This window comes from Montipora capricornis, chromosome 7 (genome assembly GCF_036669925.1).
Source record: "Montipora capricornis isolate CH-2021 chromosome 7, ASM3666992v2, whole genome shotgun sequence".
Classification (NCBI taxonomy): Eukaryota; Metazoa; Cnidaria; class Anthozoa; order Scleractinia; family Acroporidae; genus Montipora; species Montipora capricornis.
Genome location: NC_090889.1, coordinates 15,439,237 through 15,454,236, shown reverse-complemented (window position 1 = coordinate 15,454,236; position 15,000 = coordinate 15,439,237). Strand labels below are relative to the sequence as shown.

Genomic DNA, 15,000 nt, shown 5'->3' with positions numbered 1-15,000 from the left:
CTACTCAGCTGAGTCTTTAGCTTTGTTAATCCGTAGGAAACCTACTTGTCGTCCTGGAGATCGCTGAAAATGGGAGCTTGTTAGACTTTTTGAAAAAATCACGGAATGGAAATGAGAACTACGAGGGTGAAGGCGTTAAGAGGGGAGGCCTGACTGAAGATATGAAGCTAATGATCGCTACTGACGTTGCGAAAGGCATGGCTTACTTGGCAAGCCACAGGGTACGTGTTTATTGACGGAAACGCATACCACAATGTTTAAACATCGCTACTGAGTTCCACTATTCCTTGCAAACTTGGAAGGATTTAAGTATCTCACGTTTGACACAACTCGCTTTCGTTGTTTCTGCTCCAGCTTTTAAATCTTAGTAACAATAACATCAGCCATTATCATCAACTTTATTTATACACGACATCTTATCACTACAAAAGTGATCTTCCTAGGAATGGTGCCTAACTAAATACAATCTACGACATTTAATTGATAATCTACAGTAAAAGTATAAAAAGTTTCTTTTATTTGTCCTTTCATCGAATTGTGTTTAACTAACTACAATCTACGACATTTAATTAACATTCTACAATAAAGGTCTAAAAGACAGGTACGTTATTTTCCCTTACAAACCTAGTCTTACTTAGTTAATAAGAAAATACATTATAATATAAAATACAGATTTATCATATTAATTTGTTTCTTACATATTTTAACTGTTAAAAGTTTTTTAAAATAACAATGTTTCCCTTTGAGTGAGGTCTTGAAGTCTCTTAGGGTACGCACAGAACAGATCCTCGATACTGTAAGCTCCCTTTTCTGTTCTCTGTTCTAGGTCTAGGGATGTTGTTGCGCTTTGTTCTCTCTGAAGTATATTTTTTGTAGCAAAGTACGTTGGATAATGGTGTGCCGCTTTTCGTTCTTACCACATTTTGACGTCTTCTGTGATCTATAGGGAGCTTTAGCAACGACGACGGAAACGGCAACGAGAACGTCATCACAAAACATAAATTCTCATTATTGTTATCACTTCACGACTATTCCAAGTTTTTCAATGTATGAAAAATTATCTTCAAATGCTGACGTCCTTCATAAAATCTCAAATTTGGTCATTTCACGTTGTTGTTTTTCTGACGACGGCGAAAAAATAGACAAAAATGAAAAACGCACGTGCAGAGCGTGCAAAACTATTCGCTTTGGCCACTAAATATGCAAATTTGTGACGTTCTCGTTGACGTCGCCGTTGTCATTGCTTAAACTCCCTGTTACTTAACAAACGCACGGCAACATGAAATCTATTTGTTGTATATTATAAAGAATTAGGAGTTTTTGGGAGCTTTTTTTGTTTTAAAGGGGCAGTTTCACGTTTTTAAGGCTTTTACTTTGGGTAGAAGAGCACAGAACGCGTCATCAGAAAAGAATGCAAATGGGAGAAATTTACTCACAAATAATTAGTACATGGACGTGTGGAAGTGTGGACGTTTGGCAGGGTGGAAGTTTGGTAGTGTGGAAGTTTGGCAGTGTGGAAGTTTGGCAGTGTGGAAGTTTGGTAGTGTGGAAGTTTGGTAATGTGGAAGTTTGGCAGTGTGGAAGTTTGGTAGTGTGGAAGTTTGGTAGTGTGGAAGTTTGGCAGTGTGGGTTAGGGTTCGTGTTTGGGTTAGCGTCACTTCCACACTACCAAGCTTCCACACTTCCACACTGCCAAACTTCCACACTACCAAATTTCTACACTGCCAAAGTTCCACACTGCCAAAGTTCCACACTGCCAAACTTCCACACTTCCACACTGCCAAACTTCCATGTACTAATTACTTGTGAGTAAATTTCTCGCATTTGCATTCTTTTCTGATGACGCGTTCTGTGCTCTTCTACCCGAAGTAAAAGCCGGTTTTGCGCATGTCCAAGCCTTGACGCCAGCAGTTGTAAATTCTACGGTTTCTTACTGAACCAGATGATGTTCATAAATCACTGAAAGAATTACAGCAAATACAATGAATGACTAAGGCCCAAATTTGGTGGAAGATACCGCGGGTTTACACAAAAAATATTAAATTTAATTTTAGCCTCGAATTTATTGTACGGGTCGAATCTTTTATTTTACGCACGAGTTGTCATAACGCAGGTCGAGTTATTTATTCGCATGCACTAGGTTCGTAACACAAAGGAAATGATTGCAAAAGTAATTCCAATGAGTAATTACACTTCTATGGTATTGTTTCCTTTTCCTTCATCAGTGCTTTCAATTGCTTTAATAACAATGGGATTAATTGGGCTGACGTGACAGTTTTCCCATGCGCAGAGACGTGAAACTCTGCCTTTAAACGCTTACATCGCAAAAACGAACATCGTGACCGGCCTCATTTTTAATTTTGCCGCAAAGACATCAGCTGGTTCCATGAAACTCTCACTGCAACGTTAAAAAAAAAGTACTTAAGTGGATTCAGATAAACCAATTGCGCAGGTAAATCTGAGTCCGCAGCAATATAATTTTGTTATTATTAGTATTGTTTTTATTACAATTATTATTGTTATTGTTATTATTATTGATTATTATAACTATATACTTTTTTAGTTTATTATTATTGTTATTTTTATTTTTGTAATAAAGATAAGTTACAGAGTACGGTATTTAAAACCACAATAAAAGGTGTTCTAAGATGGCTCTCCTGTTGCTGTGGTAACCAATTACGAAAAGGTTCATTTTCGCTTTAAGGGCCAACAGAAGGATTTTTCGCGCGTCGCTAAGGAAGTAAAATGTTACTTCCGGTAACTGACGTCATCATATCATAAGCTGACAAGAAAACCCACTCACAAGCAAGTCACCGCACAAACTGCTGTTTCCATCGAAGGTTTTTCCTCGTGCTCGTTCTCAGATCAACTGCGCATACGTAAACGAACTGACTTCCGGTTTGAGAAAAAGCTAAATTTCCGGCGGTTTTATATTGAATAAATTATTCTCTTTTTTTGCATGGCACGTTTCACCCCCAAATACAGAATATAGCTAAACAATGATTTTTAAAAAAAATCATCTTTTTTGAAAAAGTTATGAGTATTTCAGTATCTTTTATGTCTTTAAAAAGAACAGTTTTCAAAATAAAAAGAACCATGCTTGGCTGGATGCAAAAACGAATACATGTTATCAAACCATCGATTAAATGCCCAAATTGCGTAGCACGGAGACAAATTTAGAGTTTTCTTTTATCGGTCAGGTGACCATGGGCGTGGTATGATAACGTCATATTTAGGGTCATTGGGTTACAAAAGTTGGAAACTGCCCAAAATAATGCCAAATTCTCTCAAATTACTTAACCATTACATCCTTAGCAATGCACCCCAAGAAATACGTCAGTGGGCCCTTAAGTGAGTATTTTCTTTTTCACTTTCCAGTGCATTCACCGTGATCTTGCAGCCCGAAACGTGTTACTTGCTGAAAACTACGTCGCAAAGGTGGCAGATTATGGCATGGCACGTGACGTATATGAGAGCTTGATGTATAAAAAGGAAACCCAGGTATTTTAAAAAGCCTTTGCGCGATTGCAGCAAAAGAGGAATTAGGTCGTACAATAATTAACTGCAAGCAAGCCATCAAGCCCGAATTGATAAATTGAGGCCCTTTGCTAAACTGGGTGAATACAACGACGAATGTGAGAATGATATAAACACATGAGAAATGAAATGATGGTAGAACCAACTGGAATCTCGAAAAAAATCCGAGCCCCAGATGGGATTCGAACCCACGACCCTCCGTGATCTAGTCGGATGCTCTAACCACTGAGCTACTGGAGACTCTATGGTAAGCAAGGGTGAAATGTGGGTATTGACTCGAGCTGCATCACGCAGCTACAGAGTCAAATGACTGACAGCATGGCTCATAACTGCATCGCGCAGTCACCTTAAAGCATATCTGAGATGCGGCCAACCAACCACCCAAGTGAGCGAATACAAAGACAAATAGGTTATTCACATTAATCCCAGGATAACCGAAAGAACCACTTTCAGTGAACATCTCATCCAAGCATGCTTCATTACGACCCTTTGCCTTTGTTTTTAATTATTCTTAGGGTAAAAAAAAAGTTTGTCATTTTCGAAAACAATTTATAGCGTACAGCTTAACTGCTGAATTATTCCCTGCCACTCAGTTCGTGGTCGTGGGATACGGCGCTAACGTTTTTTTCCCTAGTCCTCCGAATTACGTCACCAGATCACCTGGTTTCGATTGGTTGCGGGAAGAAAGCCAATAGGATGAGGTGGACAATTGATTTCCGTTAGTCGTGTAAACATCATAAAAGGAGAAAAGAAAAGATGACCATGATGGTCAAAATTAGACTATATGACTGCGTGAGGCAGGTGTGGTCTACACCCACATCACCCTTGCTCACCTCAGGGTCTCCAGTAGCTTCAGTGATTAGCTTGGGATCAAATCCCATCTAGGGCTGGGATTTTTCCGAGTTTCCAGTTGATGATGATGCTTGATATCTTTCATGTATTTCGAGCGTGAACTCGTTTCCTATTATCGGGCGTTTGCTTTTTCCTAGACTTGCAAGAGCTTTGGAAGTTTTTTTTTTTGTCTATCAAACACGACTATTTCGATAACTGTTGTGTATCACTAAGTTTTAAGAGCTTCCTACTAGAAGACTCCATAGACCCATGTCACTCAATGTCCAAACAAAAAGGTTTTGCCCCTCGAACCTCTCATTCAGTGTGAGACTAGACGGGCAAAGACAATGCAAAGACAAAGCCTTTATTCCCACTGACTCCAAAATGGCCACCGAGTGATAAAGATGAATTGGAATCATGCATGTCAGTACTAAATTATCTTGCTATTCTATAAATGTCACATTTGTTTGAATGATTATAGCCCCTCTAGAACTGGGTGGTGGGAGAGGTGCAATGGGTTCGTCCGCTTCTTGGGTCCAACTATTATGGATCGTTGGCTCAAATGAGAATCTGAACCAAATGTAGCTAGCATAGCAGCTTGAAAATGGAGTCACAACCAAGTGGTTCATTGATCAATAGTCTACAATAATTAACAGTTGTCAACCGTCACTGATATTGGAACAGTTGACTTAAAGTATTCTTTACATCGGAGCAGGCGTAGCTCAGTGGGTTACTGCGCGGCTTTCGGGGCAAGAGGCCTTCGGTTCGATCCTCGGTGACTTCAACGTCTATTTCGATTTTTCCTCTGATCCGTGTACCGTCGGCTTCCATTGATACCATCCTTGTAGTTGAAGGAACTACTGACGTTAAATAAAGTGACTTTACCTTTTTCTAAATTTAGCAGGTGAAATTTACATATTTGTGTTTTTTTCCCCAGGGAAAACTTCCAGTTAAATGGATGGCTATTGAATCATTGGAAACTTATGTGTTTACTGTGGAATCAGACATGTAAGTTACTAGAAAAAGAACTGCCTCAATGTTTTTCACAAACCTAATTAGTTCATGATTATTGCATATTATAAAGTATGCATAGCACCCGCACACATAACAACAAACGACACACTATAATCAAAATTATGCATGTGTGTTGCAGCCAAATAAAGAGCTGCACCTAACTAAGCTTGATAGTTAGCGGCCGCTAAAAAAACAAGGCCGAGATTGAGCGAAATTCGGAAACGATGGTTTGGGTGTTTGGTATAATATTTCGATCAGTGCAAGATTTAACATCAACGACAGCAAAAAATAATCTCGTTATAAGAAAGTACTTTTGATCGTAAAGATTGAAGTGCGAATCCTATTTAATTGTATTTTTTGAAAGTTTGTTTTTGCTTTCTCATGCATGGTTTAATTTTCTGTTACGCAGTTGGTCCTATGGAGTTCTTCTTTGGGAAATAGAGTCTGGAGGTATGTCATTTCTTCGTCATTCGTTTTTGCTCATACTCTTTGCATGGATTTCTTTGTTTGCTAGTTTGTACTAAATAATCCACCCTCTCTGCTTGCCGTATTGACCGAACATAATTCGTCAACTGCACGTTGCCATTATGGTAAAATTATACCGTAAAAAATAGTCAATCAGAGCGCTTGTCATATCGGCAAAGAGCACTAGCATAATTTATTACTGGCTACTAACACTTCCTTGCTGTAATTCTCTTAACCAGGACTCAAACCATATGCAGGCATGACAACGCCGGAAATTATGACCGAACTGAAGAAAGGGTACCGGCTGGAGAAGCCCAGTGGATGTTCAGATGCTATGTAAGTTCACTATTAATTACCAATCTCGTTCCCAGAGTCTCCGTTACCTTTGTCCAGCAGAACGGGCGTGGGAGGCTCTGGACTAACCGGAACCAGAAACCTCTGCTCCGGTTAAATAACAGCGCGTGCGTGAGGGGCAACGGTTAGAAATCAACAAAAACATCTGAAGTTCACCTTGCTACGAAAGCGCTTATTTTTCACTCGCGAGACAGCACACATGAGTATAAACACATCTTGTAATACACTCGAAACGTTTAAACTGCGGAGAATAAAAAAATAACGGGAGCAATTTTTTCAATCAAAACAAATTTCAGTATCCGGTGTCACGCAAGTGACAACTAGGAAATTCAGAATGCTGTATTTTCAAAAACAAAATCGTTACGGAACTGATAAATAGTAAAACGATTTATTTCTTGATCAACTTCGACCTCGTATAGATAAAAATCCGGAAGAAAGCATAATTTTTTAGTTTATATGCAAATTGCAGGAAATGAAACCGTTTTGCAACAGCTAATCAAATATGGCCTCTTTTGGATTTGTGGAGTCTCTCGTTTCCGACCGCTGGTCAAGGGAACGATGACTCTGGGAACGGGATTAACCATTAATATAAGATATTGCGGAGCGTGCACGTATATAGTGCTGCTTCGATCAAGATACTAATTTCCGTTTTTCCTCATATTTCGAGAGTGTGTTAAATGATGTTAAGCCCTAGTTTGTTTCAAGCAGGAAATTGTTTAGTTTAAGTTGATTGCCACACGCTGCACCTCTTGGAAAAAGTTCGTTATCGTACGTGTGCAATTCAAAAAAAATCATTGAATATGTCGACAAACCTGAGAGGATGATGCAACGAAAAATAAGAAACAGTTGTGTGATAAAACTATTTCCTCGATATTCTTTAAGGACCTTTGATACTTCTTTGTTACATGTGAACGTTTTTCATCTATTCAATATCGTTTAAACAGCGGAAAATAAACAGAAGCAATATCATAAACAAGTCTTCACTCAGCTATGTGGCCATTTTTTGCACTACATTAGTAAAGATGAAAAATCCTGGACTTTCATCCACGACATTTAAGTACATTACTCGGCGCCCACGAAATTTCCCTGAGAGGCGAAAAATACCTACTTTCCTTAAACTATTAGTCAATGTACATGCTATAGAACAATAAAACATGATCTCATCTACATACTTGAACATTCTCGACCTGGCAAAGATCAATCACAATACATAAACTTAGCTACTTTACTGGGAGTAGTCATTAAATAGTAAGTGCGTCATTGGGAGAACTTTGGAGGTTGGAATAGGAGACGATACATTTATATACGTCTTTCGAAAAGTATTAATATAGGAGGCATGATAGTCCTTTTGTCGAATGTGGCTAAAAATGGAAAGTTTGGAGTAAAGAGGTGGTGATGTCACAAAAAACTAAATTGTTCAAAAACTAGAATTGTTTAAATTGTCTGAGAGATTATTACGAAAAAATGTCCCTTGCGAAAAATTCTCCTAACAACGAAAGCAATTACAGTCCTAAATTCGGCAAGTCATATTAAAGCGAAAGAGATCAAATTGTATAGCCAATGTTACAGACGTACTCAGTGCTTCATTTGTTTATCACATGCAACATTAATTATTATTTTTTACTTACATGTAGGTACCAAGTTATGAGAGACTGTTGGAACCCGAATCCCAAACTCCGGCCATCCTTTGAAAAACTAGTAGAACGACTGGAAGCCATGGTCTAGTGTCCTCGTGACCTCTACTGCTCATGGTTACCTTCACCAAAGTTTTGACTTTAGTGCTCAATTACCTTCGTATTGTGTAGCAAGTCTTTCTTGCATGCTAGCGTTTTGCGCAAATACATCGGGGATTGAAAGGCCATTGGTATACTTCATTTAATGAAGGCATTAACAGTTGTTTTGGGCGATTGTAGCCTTACAAAGTACAGGGAGCCATTGTGTGTTTGTGTGTGTCAGTATGTGTGGTTTCGGAGGGATGGGGATGGGATATTTGTAGGGACAAGGGAAGGATGGATTCTTGTGTCCGTTAGGGGGGTGGGTGGGGTATGGGTTTTAGCATACGACAGGATCCCATTAGCAGGAGTCTCCATATGCAGTAGATCTTCGAGTCAACCTTTGCTTGTATCTTTCTATTTTTAGAACGAACCCTTGAGCAGGAGACTCGCATTTACATCAATTTACATCAATTTGCACGATTTAAATACAGTGTTACTGCTTTATTTGTCTTCGTTAGACAATGACTCTACTCTGATTGGCCTTTTCAAACAGTGCGTGCAGAGCCGAGGAACTCGCGGCGTTCTAAAAATAGAAAGATACAAGCAAAGGTGAACTCATAAGGGCGTGTATGAGAGAGGCCAGTTCCTACTCATGGGCTCCTGCATACGACTGTTCTACTCTCCATTTCATTTAAGTGATTATTTTTCGTTGCATGAAAGATATTTGTTTTAAACGTGCGCCATGCATCTAGTGCAATCAGAGTACATAATTACAGCTACAATACATTAGTCATTACCAGAAGCCTTGATCTCTCTAGTGTGTCGTAGTCCATGGGTTCGTGGGATTTTCTTTGTGCCTCAAAATACAGGTACTCTAAATGAAGGCCAACAGGTATGGGCTCCTCTGATTGTTCGGCAACGATGTAAAATCTCGTAGTAGTCGTTCTATAAATAGACGAACGAAACAAGGATATTGTTGTCTAAAAGAGGGAAAACAATCGTGCTGTACTTGCTGCACGAGTTTTACAAGTTTTACTATTTTTTTGCCGTACTTTGGCGACAACGTGAGCAAATTTGGTTATCTACTTCTGTCATTCCTGTAATTGCCGTTTCAATGTATTCATTTTGTTATTGCACTGTGTTTATTGCACAAAGTAAGGTATTACCTGCCTGATACTTAGTTGGGTTAAAAAGCTGCTTCTGTTGATATTATTGTTGTCGTCTTATTTGCAGCAGGTGGGTTAACTAGAGAAAGTTGATTAAGTATTATTTCGCATGTATCTTTAATTTTCCACTTGTGTCCAGAGATGCAGCTAATAAGATGCACACCCAATTTTTGACATCCAACATGAAGTACCTCTTTAAGTCTAAGCCTTTGATCTACTTTCAACAATAAGGTAAGGATAAAGGTTGGCGTGATTTTTAGCTTAGGGTAAAAGCACGTGTTTATCCTTCCTTGAGAAGCAGAATTTGGGGGACACTTTGTAACTGTTACTGAAATCCTCGTGCATCTATTTAGGGGCATTTCTGGACACAATGGTCCTTATTGGAGCTGAGCCTGCAGGCACATTTTCTTTTTTTTTCTTTGCTTAAACTACATGCAAAAGAGTCTTAGGGGTCAATTCAATACAAAATGACCCCTCAGCCTCGTTTATGCGGCAAACCGCTGATAACTTCGATAAGGGCTAATCCACCGAAGTCTCTGAAGTTTGTTATACAGAACTATTTCTTGAAGACCTTCCATGAAGGATGAAACCATTTTGTGTCAGCCACTTCTAAATTAAGTTACTAGCTTAAAAGCTCACCCAAGTCTCGCTTTCAAGGCGTGTCTGAGAGCCAACTCTTTCTGACTTACTAACTTGAAAAAAAACGTAATTAAATGTTATATTCACGACATTTCGGTGAATATGGCCTTGCTCTAGACATTTTTTTATCGACGATCGATTGTTTTTTTGGTTTTGTTTGTTTGTTTATTATTATTTTTTTAAGCTATAGCTTAGCTGAATGAATAGCGAGCGACTGAACGCAGACTGTTACACGACCAAGATAAATTATACTCTATAGTAAAAAAAATGACGTTTTATATTTGAGACCATGTTTTGATTATAACCAGGTCCCAGTTGTTTGAAGGGGTGGATACGGCTATCCACTGGATACATCACTATCCAATGGATAACTCAATGGCACCCATCGATACGAGAAATTTTGCTTTTATAGCCATGACGTCACGACCGTACGTACGTACGTACATCCACCCCTCCATGTATGCCAATGTGACCAGTATCATGCTAGTTTACAGCATACATCTTTGACATTGGACATCCATGCTTTGATCAATTAACACCTGTCAAAACAAGGTATCCGCTGACCAGGATCACGTGACCATATCGCGAGCTCAAGTGTAGAGCTCACCTCGGTGAGCTGTTTTTTGGAGTTGACCGCTTCGCAGGTGATTCCTATTCGCTGGCTATTGACAGTTAACTCTAAAATTTCTTTTTTTCCTTTTCCATTCGCTCGCTGAGGGTGTGCTTGTTTTCTTTTAAAACTCATGCGGTTCAAGAAAAAGGCCTGTAGGGTTAGTGAAAATAAAAGGTTTCGAATTGTCCGCGTTTTCATATTTCCGGTTGCTGCTTTAATAATTAAGGACGGTGCCTACTAATTCAAAAGTATTTTTGCCCCGAATTATGACTATGCAGGAAACGTAGATTTGCCCTAGTGTTATTGAAATCCCAAAAGAAAATTGGGGGTAACCACGCAATATATGGCGTTCTCCCTCAAATTGAAGCTCAAATATCTCTAAAAAATGCATGGCTACCCCCAATTTTCTTTTTGGATATCAAGAGTACTTACTAAGATTTACTTTTCGGCATAGTTTTAAACCGCGCAAAAATATCCCTGCATTAGTAAGCATCACCAATAGGAAATCCGAGTATCTGGAGATGCGCAGAACAGGTATGCGCAATAAGAATAATACGCACCGTCCTTAAATCATTTTCTTTGCTTTTTTCTATAGAAAAAATCATTTCAAAGTAAATTTCACTCGAAAAACCAATATCGTAGTCATCGCTTTGTGATTCATACGATATCGGTTTTTAGCGTAAAATTTACCGTGGAATTCACTAGTTAGGCAATGAATTTGCAGTTTTTGTGTGGGCTTTGCTCACACCAAGTTGCCATTCGCTGTATTTGTCGGTATACGAGAATGATCACGTGATCCTCAAGAGTTTGCAGAGGTTTGGGTGCTAGTGCGTGAGGGAAGTGGCGGCCATCTTGTTGCATTTCTGTTTGCTGTGAGTTGTGTTCACGATTTGCTCCTTTCGAGTAAATTTTGTTTTGTTTTCGCCGACTTTGAAACACCGAGGTAGCTGGTCTTAGTCAACCCTAACCCTAACCAGCAAAGCCCACACATGTACGCATTGCGCAGGAGAATCTACATGCAAATCGCCATTCACTCGAGACCGGAAGTTTGATCTAATTAGGCAATCAGGATGGATAGTAGTTCAAGCGAATTACAACACAGCTTGGGAAGTGTGACTTTCTGTTCGCCAGGTTGTGTGGCGCCATTGCTGTTTGTGTCTTTTGTACTAAGTGTTTCAGCACTTTCCGCTATATTTTCTTAAGACACTCTCTGTCGATCCTCTAAGCTCACCGGGGATTAATAAATTCCATTTGGAAGGTGACTTCCATTTGGAGAGTGACATCGAAGCTATATAACACGAAGTTTAGCAAGCTATGAGTCATCAAAGCTATGTGAATCCAACTTGAACAACATGACTGACATGACAAACAGTGAGGCAGCGCAACCAAGCAACCCATGCTTTAGACACTAGTACCTGTGTGGCGGACCAGAATGACGAACTGTCGAAAGACTCGGTCATTGATTATGTAAGGAAAACTGATGAAGAATCCGCGCCCATCTCTAGCAATAGAGAAAGGGCTGAGTCCGTTCGCAAATATAAACATGCTCCCCGGAACAAAGAACCTTCCAGAATAGTCCATTTTACAGCTGTGTGGCCTATGAATGAAAGTGAGACTGGAGTTGACCTTATTTTGATAGAAACCTCACCGTAATCACTCTTACTAATTAGCATGACAACAACATAATTAACATAAGAAACATAACATAACATAACATAAGTCTATCATATCAACCATAATTTTCATTTAAAGACCAGGCCCCAGTTGTTCAAACGATGGATAGCGCTATCCACTGGATAATTCAATTGATTTTGTTAGTGTTTATCGACTTTATCCGCTGGATAGTGATTTATCCGGTGAATAGCGCTATCCACCTTTTGAACATCCGAGGCCAGGTAACTAGGCACACAACTGTAAAGAGGTCTGTTCCTTACAAGAAAACGTCGAGCTTTTTTCCCAAAGACAAGGTGATTAGAAAGTGAATGGTGCATTATTTGAAAAAGAACGTACCGAGCTCGTCTAAGTTGAGAAAGTGTTTATTTCTTGCTTTTCGAAAATATATTGCAGTAAAAATGAAAATTGAACCAACAAAATAAGAATTATTGTGTATCAAGAGAAAAGCTATTGATATCAGGAGACATTGAATCTAACCCAGGCTCTTTGTCTCATGCCTGAACAAGTACACATACAGTACTGAAAAGTCCTTCTATGGCACTCTTGCAGAGTCGATTAGCTCAGCAAGGATTGAAGGGACTAGAATGTACTTCAGATGGTTCATGTTTCTTTTTTTTCTGTTGCCCACCAGTTATATAATGATCCTGATGATACAGAGAAATTGTGGGTGTGTTGTCACAGCAGCATACATGGTGTGATGCACTTACTGTGAAAGCAGTTTCAGATGCATTAAATGTTGCAATACGTATAACTAAATCTATTGAGGGGTGGGCACCAGTAGTTGTTATCAGTCCTATAAGCGGGCAACAGGGAATTACTGTCAGCAACATTGGATATATCTAGATGAAAAACACTATGTTTCAGCAGTTCCGTTCGATTGTTATAATGACAAATTTTCAGGTTATGAAATTAGCAGTGTTACCAATGTCAACGACTATTCAGAGGTAATAATCAATGAATTAACCATGGCCAAAAACGTTGTATGTCAGAAATAATTTCTCCAAAGCAGAGGCAAAAACAGCTCATGTGAGTGTCTAGGGACTATACCGTTAACAGTAAAATAATTTTCTGTTTCACAATTAACATTAATTTTTTTGGCTGTTTAACAGCTAACAGTTCAATTTCTCTTTGACAATAAATGAAAGGTTACAGTAAATATTTTAAACCTTGATGCTGAGCGCGTTATCGTTAAAAAGGTCTGAAGGCTTTGTTGGTACTGCACACCTACTTTGACCTACCTACCTTACCGGTACATATCAAAGATCCAGTCTAACAGATGCCCTCAATGTTCTCCCAGATCTCGACACTGTTGTTTCACGAAGCCTCAGAATTCTTGGTTTGCATCCACGTGATGAGATGGCCATGTTAATGTACAAAACAATAGAAAAGACATTTTACGGCATTGTTCTGTACTCCAACATGGCCGCCGTGACGTCAGATGAAAACCATCAATAGCCAATTCATCTTTACTTGAGAGGAATTCATCATTCGAATAATCACAAGACTCACAATCACTGCCATCACTGTCCGGCTCAGACAGCGGAGTAGTTGGAGTAGCAAATGTGCAGTCAGAGACATCAGAGCTTTCACAAATTTCAGTCTCTGAAATTGGTGAGGTTTGTGCGTCAGCCCTCTCGGCCTGATACAGTCAATATGCATGGGGTTCTCGCGTATAAACACTAGGAGGCAGAGCGCCGGCTTTGTCCTTAGTGTTTTCACTCCGAACAGTTCGCTTGCGAACTGGTCGGAATGGCTCCACCTATTCTCGCCTAAACGTTTGCTTGTCTTTCGGCATATCAACCGATGGTAGGGGTGTTATAAATGCAAAATCGCCAAAACGAACCTTACACTTTAGTACAGGATAATATGATGACGGATGAGAATAATACTTAGCATACCATTTAGTGGCTCACGTAAGAGCTTCTTTAATAATAGTCCCAAAGTCAACTGCATACCGCAAGTGACTGAATGTCTCACTTTTGGAGTGGTAAACGGCATGCAAGTTCTCTACCATGGTAGTTAGCAATGTCGAGATTTCGAGGTCGGACAGATCGTATGCAGGGTAGTTCCTTAGAATTTCTTTCAGTGTGTGTATTCTTGCCCTCGTGCAAGATGTGAAGGGACTCATGCGTTACAGTTCCTTCGGGGCCATCGGTGGATGGATTTCTCTTCAATACCAAATGTGGCTTTTACACTATCCACTGTGCTCTGTATATATCTGCCAACTCTACTAACGATGAACCTCGCTGCGGAGATAGTGGTACTTTCAGGGAAGGGATCCTTCGGATGAATACTCAATGAGTCGTACAAGGTTCCAAGATGCTGAAGATGATGTCGATGTGATAGTTTTCTGCTTTACCAGTTCTACCCCGAAACAATCTGAAGAGCTTCAGATCGAAGCAAGTCATTCCGTTTGTCTTAGAAAGTTCACTGATACCAGTGAACTCAATTAAGTGTTTTTTATAGACTTAACTGATTAGAGTGTAATGTGAAGTGCTATAGTTTTCTAGCCCATATGAACCAAGCATATGAGCCTTAGCCCTACTAATGGAAATGGACCCACACTCGTACAGAGAAAAACTCTGACCAGGGTGGGAATTAAACCTACGACCTTCGGGTTAGATCATCGCTGCACCGACTGAGCTACAAGGTCAGACGGGAGCAAGCCGTGAGAACTGAAGATGCTTAAGTCACAGCAATAAACACGTACAAGTACAAGGAATGATTACGTTTTTGCAAGCGTTGGCGAGTGCCACTTATATTTGAACAGACTTAACTGATTAGAGTGTAATGTGAAGTGCGATCACCGCTGCTGTACCGACTGAACTACAAGGTCACACGGGAGCAAACATTTTCAGTTCCCACAGCTTGCTCCCGTCTGATCTTGTAGCTCAGTCGGTAGAGCAGCAATGATCTAACCAGAAGGTCGTGGGTTCAATTCCCACCATAGTCTGAAAATTTCTCTGCCCTTGTGTGGGTCCATTTCCATTAG

The 15,000-nt window shown here is 39.7% G+C and overlaps 1 protein-coding gene across 2 annotated transcripts in view; it reads left to right on the top strand.

Moving 5' to 3' along the window:
• Positions 1-10,006, top strand: part of LOC138058287 (angiopoietin-1 receptor-like) — a 40,804-nt gene extending 30,798 nt beyond the window's left edge. For both annotated transcript variants that reach the window (XM_068904213.1, XM_068904212.1), the window contains exons 11-16: positions 37-221; positions 3,379-3,501; positions 5,306-5,376; positions 5,792-5,832; positions 6,087-6,183; positions 7,836-10,006. In XM_068904213.1, coding sequence (XP_068760314.1) covers positions 37-221; positions 3,379-3,501; positions 5,306-5,376; positions 5,792-5,832; positions 6,087-6,183; positions 7,836-7,926 — 608 coding nt within the window. In that variant the 3' untranslated portion in view covers positions 7,927-10,006. The remainder of the gene's footprint in view (positions 1-36; positions 222-3,378; positions 3,502-5,305; positions 5,377-5,791; positions 5,833-6,086; positions 6,184-7,835) is intronic.
• The last annotated feature ends 4,994 nt before the right edge of the window (positions 10,007-15,000 follow it).